The sequence below is a fragment of the Macrotis lagotis genome, chromosome 3, assembly GCF_037893015.1.
Source record: "Macrotis lagotis isolate mMagLag1 chromosome 3, bilby.v1.9.chrom.fasta, whole genome shotgun sequence".
Classification (NCBI taxonomy): Eukaryota; Metazoa; Chordata; class Mammalia; order Peramelemorphia; family Peramelidae; genus Macrotis; species Macrotis lagotis.
Genome location: NC_133660.1, coordinates 300,960,165 through 300,970,817, shown reverse-complemented (window position 1 = coordinate 300,970,817; position 10,653 = coordinate 300,960,165). Strand labels below are relative to the sequence as shown.

Here is a 10,653-nt window from a genome sequence, read left to right as displayed (position 1 = left end):
TGGGAAGGGTGGAAAGTACTAATATCTGATGAAAACAGTAGTTTTCAGATGCAACAACCATGGAATAACAAAAGATCAATGCTCCCTTGCATTGACATGTATCAAGCATAGCATAAGTGTCCTGTAGCACCTCTGATGGCTGCATTCAGATAGAGAGACAGAAAGTGATACAATGTAAGAATGAGAAATGTTTGGGTTAGGGTCAGCATATATTGCTTTGAATTGCTTCCCTTTGTTCCAGTCTTCTTTCCCTCCTTCTTTCTTCCCCCACCCCCGAAACCCTCTTTTTAGTCTTCTTGGACCTTACTCATTGTCACTTTTCTATCCATTGACATTGAACTCCATTAAATTCTACAAAGAAGACACTCTAAATCTCACCTCTGGACATTTTCTCCAACTGTCCCCCATGCCTTATATGTTCTGCCTCTTCATATTTACCTTTTCACTATCTAGGATTTCTTCTAATCATAATTAAATCCCCTTCTTTTACATGAAGTCTTTCCCAATCCATTTTATTGATTATTGATATCAATGACTTCTTTCTCTTATTGACTTATTTATCTTGTGTGAGCTTGTTTGCATAGGTGTCTGATTACTGTCTCCTCCATTAAAATGGGAGCTCTTTTACCTCCTTTTGAATCCTCAGTGCAGATTACAATGCTTAGACTAGAGTAGAAGCTACTACATGTTTATTGACAAATATTTTTTTTTCCTTTCTTAAGACATCTCTTGGGAAGTATAAGAAACAGTTTATGATCCCTTTATCCTTCTCCTACCTTTAGCCTATCTAGAAAAAGAAAATGCTTGTTTTTTCCCAGATATTCAAAAAGAAATAATTTAGAAAAGGATGCTTAATCTTAAAATATTAATAGCATTATAGGTAGCCTTTCTGTTAATTGAGGCTATGGATTTTCCCTTGGTTCAGATGGGTATCAGATGTTGGCAGATAGTGACTTTTTTTAAGGACCTTAAAATCTGGGTGAATGCATTATAACAAGATTTCCTGGAAGATATTCGACAGAAAGAATAGGAATAGACACATCAGTTAAAGTAACATTGTTGTGAAGAGGAGCCAAAAAGACAAGGAGATGTTAAGATAGTGGAAGCTCACTGAACGTCAAAGGGAAAAATTGATAATTTCAAAGTTTTACCCAAGGTTGACCCTTTAGTATAGACATAACTGACCTTTGCAAGGAGAAGGCTCTTAGCTATGGAAGAATGACTTCTGTATAGAAAATCAAAAAGAGAGATTGTCATTCCCTTTCAAACCCTGAAAATTTATTGAATGATAATTAAATTTTGAGTATGTGAAATTACAATGTAAATATTACAAATGGCAATCTACTTCATTCATCTGGATATCTATTTTTCATTGAGGCCTGGTTGAATTTTTAAAATAAAAGGAACCTTGCAGCTTGATGAAAGAGCCTATCATGGAAAGCATTATTTCTCTTTGTTCCCATTTCATATGTTCAAGAGTTTCTCCCCTTGATAGGCTACAACATTACAAAAGGCTTCATCTTTAAAACTGGGGGACTGAAATAGTCATCCTCTCTTTCCTATTCCTCATTCTAGAGATGGTAAGGGCTAACTCCAAGTATAGCTACAAAGAACCAAATGAATGATTGATTCATGAAAACTTTTGACTTATCCTGCTCTTAATGTTGTTCTGTGATTCTGAGAAATGTGTCAACAGTATTTGTCTTATTCTTTTTATTTACCCTTCTCATTTTCAATAGTCATGAAGGAAACACCATGGGACATGGAAGCTTTAGCCATGATGACATATATAACATGAATGTAAGTCAAATTTTGCAATGATCCAGTTCATTATTGAAGACTTGAGAAAACAGGTTGTCAGGTACTTTAGCTTAATAGGAACACTAGATTTGAAACTAGGGCAATACAATACAATTCAATGAAACTATAAGACTAATACCCTCTCTTTATGAGAGAATAAAGTGGTAAAAAGAAATATTTATGAAAAGCAATCTACTGATTAATGTTTAAGTAGAAAGTAGTGAAAGCAATCAATGGAGATTGGAGACAAAGACTTTTGAAAGCCAAGACAGCTAAAATTCAAGCCAGGATTCAGTAGCGCCCGGGAATAGTCAGGAAATGAAACATGAATACTCAGTACTAATGTATTATTTTCATGAATGTTGTAATGCAAATACTTATTTCTTACCTGGAGGACTGTTAAAGAAAAAAAAATCACACATTGAAATTAATCTGCTTTATTTTAGTAAGAATTTCAGTTTGCTACACCACACCTTCCTCATGGCATTCTTCATTTCTGTATTTCTCAGTGTGTAGATGAGAGGGTTCAACATAGGTGCAATCACAGTGTAAAACACTGCAAACTCTTTGTCATTCACAGTATCAGAAGGAGGGAGATAGGTGGTGATACAAGGAACAAAGAAGAAAAGAACAACCATGACATGGGAAGCACAAGTGGAGAGGGCTTTACGCCGATTTTCAGACGAATGCTTCCTAAGATGATATAATATGATGACATAAGATGCCACTAAGACCAGAAAGGTTAGCAAAGAAAACATTCCAGTGTTAGCAATGAGTAAAATGCTAGCAACATAGGTATCTGTACAGACAAGCTTTAAGAGGGGTTTTGACTCACACATATAATGATCTACTTCATTAGGTCCACAGAAAGGTAACCTGAGGATCATGAAAAGCTGGCCAACAGAGTGCCAAGATCCCACCACCCAGGCAGTCAGGATCAGCATGTTGCATCTCTGTCTGTTGACAATTGTCATATAGTGTAAGGGTTTACAGATGGCAACATAGCGATCAAAAGCCATGGAGGCCAAGATGAAAATCTCCACACCTCCCAGTAAGTGAAAAAAAAAGAGTTGAGTCATGCAGCAATTGTAAGAGATTGTGTTCCTCAAGGAAATTAAATCACTAATCATCCTGGGAACCATGGTGGAAGTGAAGCATAGATCAACGAAGGACAAATGTAAAAGAAAGTAATACATGGGTTGTTGCATCAGATGGCTGTGTGTGATGGTGATGAAGATAATGAAGTTCCCCAGGAAGATTGCTAAATAAAAGATTGTGAAAATGACAAAACAAACTGTCTTCATTTCTTTCTTCATGGAAAGTCCCAGGAGAATAAATTCAGTGACATTGTTATGGTTTTCCATGAATTGAAAGTAGAAATGACTATCCTCAAGTGAAACCTGAAATTACAGAGGGCATGATAAAACCTAGCTAGTGTCAAATGGATAATTCTATGTGAGCAAAATCAAATTCCACATCATTATAGCAATACACATAGTATTTTTTTTAATTTGATGTCATTTTTTAGCATTTATAAAAGACAGGATCAAAGAAAGCCTTAAATTATGTTTCTCATTCAAAAGTTTCTAATATTAATTGTTCATCCTACAATGCTTTCTTTGCCAATAAAATAAACAGGTTCAATCAGGTTCAAATTAGAGCATAATCTGAAAGAGATGTCAATAGCCAAAGAATATAAGGGCTGTATTTTGAAACTGAAGGAGGTCCTTTTTTTGAGTCTAATCAACATGCAGAACTGCTATAATTAGTTTAATATATATATATATATATATATGTATATATAACATAAATGCAATATAATTAAATTTAATATATTTGATTAAAAAGAAAATTGAAAAATGATGAAGACCTAAAACTCCCTTTTTAAACAAAGGGATTCTATCTAAATTTGGTCTTTTCATAAGAAAAAAAAAACTTAAGGCTAAACATTAAGTAATAATGCAAATATTTTAATATTACTCAAGAAAGTAAGGATTAATATTGAGGAGGATACCAAAACCAATAGATTCACAGCCCCCCCAATATAAGTTAATTACTAGATTAAGTTAAATTTCCCCTGGATTTTAATTTACTAAATGATAATCATGTCAGGAGACTAGTACACACCCATATTATGTGTTGACTAGAAATCTGATGAGTAAATATAAAATTTCTAGAAATACATTAGAAATTCTCAGAAAACTGGTGACAAGCATGACAAATATAGCCTAGGTAAAACTAATATTGGTAGAGTCTATGTGCCATGTGCTATTTAATCAGACTTTTGTAACTCAAAATTATTTCCCACTATAATCAATCAGGACTCCAACCTCAAATATTAAATGACTGCTAGTTCTTGCCTACTGGTATCTACCCATACATTTCCTGGAGCCCTTCAATCACCAGGGAACAAAGTACCATCCAACAGACTTTATACTCTTTTGAATAATATTTAGAAATTTCTTTTGTTATTGTATTGAAATTAGATCTACTTCTTTGCAACTTATATCCAGTACTTCTTGTTCCACCTCAAAAGACATATAATTAGTTTTTGCGAAGTAATTCCTTTATGTAATTGAAAATGGTCATGACAGCTTGTTTGTCTTATTTAAATATATCCATTCATTTCAATAGCAGTTCATGTCATGATGTTTATGTACTCTACCATACAGATTGCTATCTTCTGATAATTATGTATCTTTACAGTGTCATTTGTCAAATATCAAGCCTAACTTAAAATATATTCCTGATTCCAAAATTTAAACAACATAAGTGTCTATGCAGGCAAATTTTAAGTGATTTTTGAGTTACACATAGGGAATGATTTGATCAGTCGCACAAAAAGATAACTTCCTTCTTTTCTTTCTGTATTTTTCTCTCCCTTTCTTTTTGTATTTCTTTCTTCCTTCCTTTGTTTTCTTCTCTAAAAATTAAAAACATATTAAATGTGATATAACATTATTTCTTTTGAAGTGATAAAGTGTCTCAAAATTAAATAAAAAAGACTAAATAGTATTTAGTAGATTTTCCCTGTATATACTTAGTTGTTCAGAAAGAACCCAAAGAACAATCCTCATTAAAAATATGGGATTTCCTGTAAATGCTTTCTTTCTCTACTGCCAGTGACTGAAACCTGCACAAGTGGGAACGTGTTATGGAATGATATCAAGTTTATAATCTTAGTTTCACTTTACTTAAAAAAATTATAAGAGATTACACTAAACCCCATAGATATCTGGTGATATACCAGATAATAATGGATAATGAATTTTGAAATACATTAAACACTTTGTCACTGTAAGGATCGGTGTGATTCGCTGATACAATGTCTGCTCCAGTGCCTCCTTTCCTGCCTCAAACATGTATTAGAGAGAAGCAAATCAGTGCTTAAAAAATATAATTATAAATGCATAACACCTAACATTATTAGATTGCATGTTTTTATTGTCTTTTAATCATATATTTTTTCACTCTCCCTTAGTGAGAATAGGGAAGTTAGAAATGAGTTTGTGACATGCAATCCAAATGGGAATTCGAGAAAGGTACTTTTGGGGAGAATGACAGATTGAAGAATAGAGACTGTCTTTGTATAGATATGATCAAGATGATATCATCCATGTTTACGAGCTAAACAGACCTCTCCCAATGCCATTAAAGATTTTTAATTACTTAATCTTTGAAGATTATTATTGTACTGAAAATGCATAAAAATGTACAGAAACATAACAAATTAGAAATTTCTGATATTAAGATATTTATGTAATATAAAGGAATGGTATATTAAAATATAAAAGGAAGGGTATATTTAAATATAAAAAAAGAGAACCTTGGATGCATATCAGGGTGTCTGTGATATTGTTTGGAAAAAAAAATCATCTTTTTAAAATAAATTTGGGTGCTGTTGTAATCCCAAGAAATAGTGGTATTTTTTTCATTTAACAACATTATTCTCAGCTATCCATAAGATTATTCTGACAGTCAAAGGCTATCCAGGACAAAAAAGATGGTAAAACATCTCTGTCTGGGGGGGAGAATGCAGGATTCAAGGCAATGAAAGCAAATTCAATCCAGAAAACAAAAGAACAAAAAAAGGCCACAACTCAATTATGCCATATTATAAGAGCTCCAATATATCATCTGAAAAATTAAATTGATACCTGAGGAAGAAATGTTGATAAATATTGATCTGTGTAGTCCAATGCAATGATTGAAATTATCTTCCAAATGCTTTTCCACAACTTGAACAAAGTTGTGTTTTTCATGGTGACATTAACTCATTAGGATAGAAAGCAAGGCACATGACAGCTCCTCTCCAACTGCACCAGTCAAGAAAAAATAGGAGTTAATCAATCAGGCCTGAAAGTCTCTAACTCCTTGGTAAACCTTGCCAGAGTAGAACTTTTCAGGGAAGACTGAGCATTGCCTGTACTTAAAGATGTGTTGGAGTGAAGGAAGATGGATTCCCACATGATTTTAAAAGCAGTCCAGCATGTGGACATTACTAACAAGGAACGAACTTTCCTGCTCAGGGAAATCTCATTAAGCTTTTACTTTTTAGTGGTGATTAAGTTGCATCATTAATAGGTATTCTGGAAAGCAGAAAGTGCCCTTTTCCATTCAGCTCCCTTCTGGGCCCTTTCTGTTGAGAATGTCACAAGGACTGTAGACCATTGGGTCTGGCAAATGAAAGGTTTTGACTGGATATTGAAAATTCACAAAACTGATGTTTCCCATATCTGAGGGCATCCAAAAAGTATACGTGACACATAAGAAAACATTATGGACCTTTCTGTAGAATGTGCACTATTAATAACATTTATTACATGTTCTCCCTTTCCTTCCTTCTCCCTTTCTTCTTCCTCTTCTTGTTCCCCACCCTCTCCTGTTTCTTCCTTTTCCTCTTTCTCCTGGGCCTCCTGATATTCTTCCAGAATCTTTTTTTCTATCCCTCTGTCCTTGTTTCTTTTTCTCTTATTCTTTCTTTCTTTCCTTGTTTCTTTTCTCTCTTTTTCTTTTTCTTTCTTTCTCTTTCTTTCTTTCTTTCTTTCTTTCTTTCTTTCTTTCCTTCTTTCTTCATTCTTTCTTTCCTCCTTTTTCTTCTTCATCTTCTAATCCTCCTCCTTCTCCATTCTCTCTGTCTTTCTCTCTTTGTCTCTTCTCTCTCTCTCTCTCTCTCTCTCTCTCTCTCTCTCTCTCTCTCTCTCTCAACATGATGCTGTTGTATTTCTCTTCCTTCCTCTTGACCAGATCTAAACAGATTTGCTTGGAAAAACTTGTCATTAATTACATAATTTCTCCAAGTGTATATTTACATATTCCTAAGATATCTCAAACACAAAATGCCCTGCTAAGTTCCTATTTTTTTCTCTTAAACTATTTTTTCTCAATATCACTATTCCTAAAATAATTTTCCTGGTTAACAGGAATTTTTTGTAACATTTCTATTTTTTACTATTCTCTCTTTTTGATCATCCTCATCTAGTGATCTGCCAAAACTTGTCAATTTTATCTCCTATTCTACCTGTGATATAATTATTGTGAACCATTTCTTTGCATAAGTTGATTCCTGGCAGAATTCTCATCTCTTGCCTTTATCATCTCTTGCCTTAAATTCCTGGCAGAATTCTCAACTCCCTGATTCCAGATTGTTTAATATTATTAATATAGCATTCATTGCAATTAACCTTTAAAGAGGCATTTTTGAACTGTTTAATCATATAGAGATGAAGTCTATTAATACCACAATTTATTTTCCTTTTCAATGTTGCTTTACCATGTAGAATCAAAGATCCCTGGGAGACTCGTCCAACTGCTATTAGAAATCCTGAAATACTAACCATACTACATATCCATATTTTTACCTGGACATAAAAAATTCTTTCATAACCTTAAGGTTATAGTTCTCTCCATCATGTGTTAGACTACCTTAACAGAGTTAATACTAATTATGCTTATGTTGCTAAAGCTTTCTTTACAAAGCCAGGCCAACATCTTCTCTACTACTTATTTGTGTTTCCTAATGTATATTTTGACATAGCTAGGTGGCCCAGTGGATATGCCATACTTTATGAGTCAGGAAAACTATTCTTTAAATAAAGCTACAGACACTCAGGACCTAAGTGATACTGGGAAATATTTAATCCTCTTTGCCCGAATTTCGTCATTTGTCAAATGAGCTGGAGAAGAAAATGGCAAACCAAGTACATTTGCCAAGAAAACCTCAAATGGAATTAGGAAGACACAACAGAAACAACTCAACAATAACAAAAGAATATATTACCTAGAAATCTATGAGACTGAATATTATATCAGTCATTACACAAATAGTTTACATCACATGAGGGACCTGAGCAGACATAATACTGCAGGATGAGACTAGTCTTTTAGACATTCTGTCAAGTAAATGGGCAGCAAACTTCCTAGTGACTGTTCCTTGAACATTTCTGAAGTCACACTGATTCTCAAAGTGGTGACCTTCCAAGTGAAGGATCAGACTACTATGGAAAGGATCTTAACAGTAATGACTAAAACAGAAACACACCTGTGATTGTCACATTAAATCCTAATTCCTTTACCTTTATAGAGTTGGACAAGGGCAGCATACTTGAATTCCTTGGAGAAAACCTCTTCATGTCATACAGTCTGAATAATTTCAATCAGCTTTTGGATGAGCAATGCAGCCCCCACCCAGACCTACACCTTGTAAATCTTATTCAGAATTTCTATCCCATAATGAACATCCCATGTTTTGACAAAGGAAAGGTAAATAATGACATTAGAAACCTCTCCTTCAGTTGGAACTTCAGTGAAGGATGGATTGACTTTAACTTGAGGCAAATAGTCAATGTTTTCTGCATGGATGGATGATGATCTGTAAGACCACTATGGAGGTATTCAGTCCATTTCTCTCTAGAATCATGTCTCTATCATTAACCAATGTGGCTCCATCAGCACTTAGTAGCTGAGATGCTCCATACATCTTTGACCAATAAATAGCCTTCGGGGCATAAAAGTACTTTGGAATGTTTTTATATGTTTTAAACTGAATTTCATCTTCCTTCTTACTGATCTGAGTCCTTCATCTCTCTGAGCTTCCCTTGTACTTTATTTTTCATGGAATTAATTTATGTCATCATAGAAATAGATAAATTGTCCTATACTGATAAACATTGTGGATTTCTCTTTTTATTTAGTAACTTCTGTATTTTCCCATCATTTCCATCAAATTAGGGTTTTTTTTTTTTGGTTTGCTTGTGAATTTTCTGACCCAGATGGACAAATGCAGTTTTACATGCCAAATCTCTGAAAGCTGCCAACACTTATTCTGATCTACTGTTGCCTATGGTGTGGTGGTTGAACTTTCCCTCCTAGTTAATATAAACTGATTCCTCTCACTCTAATCTCTTTTCATTAATTCTTCAAGTGGTCATTTAACTTTGGGGCTGCCACTTAGGTTGAATGTGAATTTTTAGCTTGGAAAGGATGAGACTGTGGTCAATCCAGTATTCTGTATAACACTTTACTTTTGCCACTCTCATATCCTCTCTGTTTCTTCTCCATACAATCACATAGTCTATTAGATGCTACTGTTTGCTCCAAGGGTGGATATAGGAAATTCTATTGTGTTTAGGTATATGGCATGAGCTCATGTAATGTACAAGTCTTTAGTAGTTGGTGACAATTGCTGTTGATGTTTTCAACTCGATTGTTCCCAAGAACTCCTTGCTATGTTTGATAATCTGAGTCTCCTCTAGCATTAAGGTCACCCAGAATTATAAGCTTGCCCTCTTTTGGTACATTGATGAGAGGGGGCTCGCCAGGTCTTCATAAATGTTTCCTTTGACTTGATCAGTGTTTCGCATGCTGAGAACATAGGCACTGATGATGGTAACATGGCATTTTCCTGTAAGTGATAATTGTCATGAGCCTGTTGTTCATTCCTTTTGGTAGGCATACAATTTTGGTGGCTAGATGATTATTTTTGAGTGATACCTTCTGGAATTTATTAGGTTGTGGTAACTTAAATACAGTGTTGGGTATGACCAACTCCCATTTTACAGTCCAGAAGATTGAAGTGACATGTTCAGGGGCAATGCTCACTGCTCAGAGGAGAAGACATTGGACACAGATAAAGGCTTCTTTCTTTATGGGACTATCCTGAGGCCAAGAAACTAGAGAAAGGAGCTCATTTTATACTGCTTGCTCCTGAGTTTTTAATTAATACTACAATAGTCTTATTGTAAAAGTAAACATCATTCCATCACTCCCAATAAATATAGAGAAATGTCATGAAAAATAAAGTGAGAGAAAAGAAAAACAATGTACTTCAGTCTGTGTTTAGATACCATCAGCGCTGCTTCTAGAATGGGGAACATTCTTTATCATAAGCCCTTCAGAAAAGTTGCCTCAATATTTTTTCCTACAGTTGCCATTGCTAATCATTTTTTCTTCATCTATTCTTTTGCACTCCCATTTAGCCTATTCTTTCTCTCCTTTAACTTTGACCCTCTGCAAATGGGTTTTGTGGGGAAGCCAAGGAATGCAGTGGACAGAACACAGGCCCTGGAGCTAGGAGGACTGCAATCCAATCTGTCCACAGACACCCAAAAAAAACACTTGCTGTGTGACTCAGGGAAGTCACCAAACCCCACTTACTTGTGGTGATCCTCTTCCTTCATCTTCCTTCTACTCTATCATCTATATCCACCCTTCCCTCTCCCATGCCCTGCCTGCCATTCCTTTCCTCTCCTTTTGCCTCAGGGATAAAATACATTTCTATTTTCAGTAGAATCTTTATCTTGTTTCCTCTCTAAGCCACTTTCAATAATAATAAAGGCTCACTAATTCCCCCTC

General features: G+C 34.7%; 1 protein-coding gene across 1 annotated transcript; it reads right to left on the bottom strand.

Annotated features, from left to right (window-relative positions):
- Positions 1–2,237: 2,237 nt before the first annotated feature.
- LOC141516987 (olfactory receptor 4P4-like) lies at positions 2,238–3,164 on the bottom strand. The gene has a single exon (XM_074227932.1). The coding sequence runs from the start codon at positions 3,162–3,164 to the stop codon at positions 2,238–2,240; it is 927 nt and encodes a 308-aa protein (XP_074084033.1).
- Positions 3,165–10,653: the final 7,489 nt, after the last annotated feature.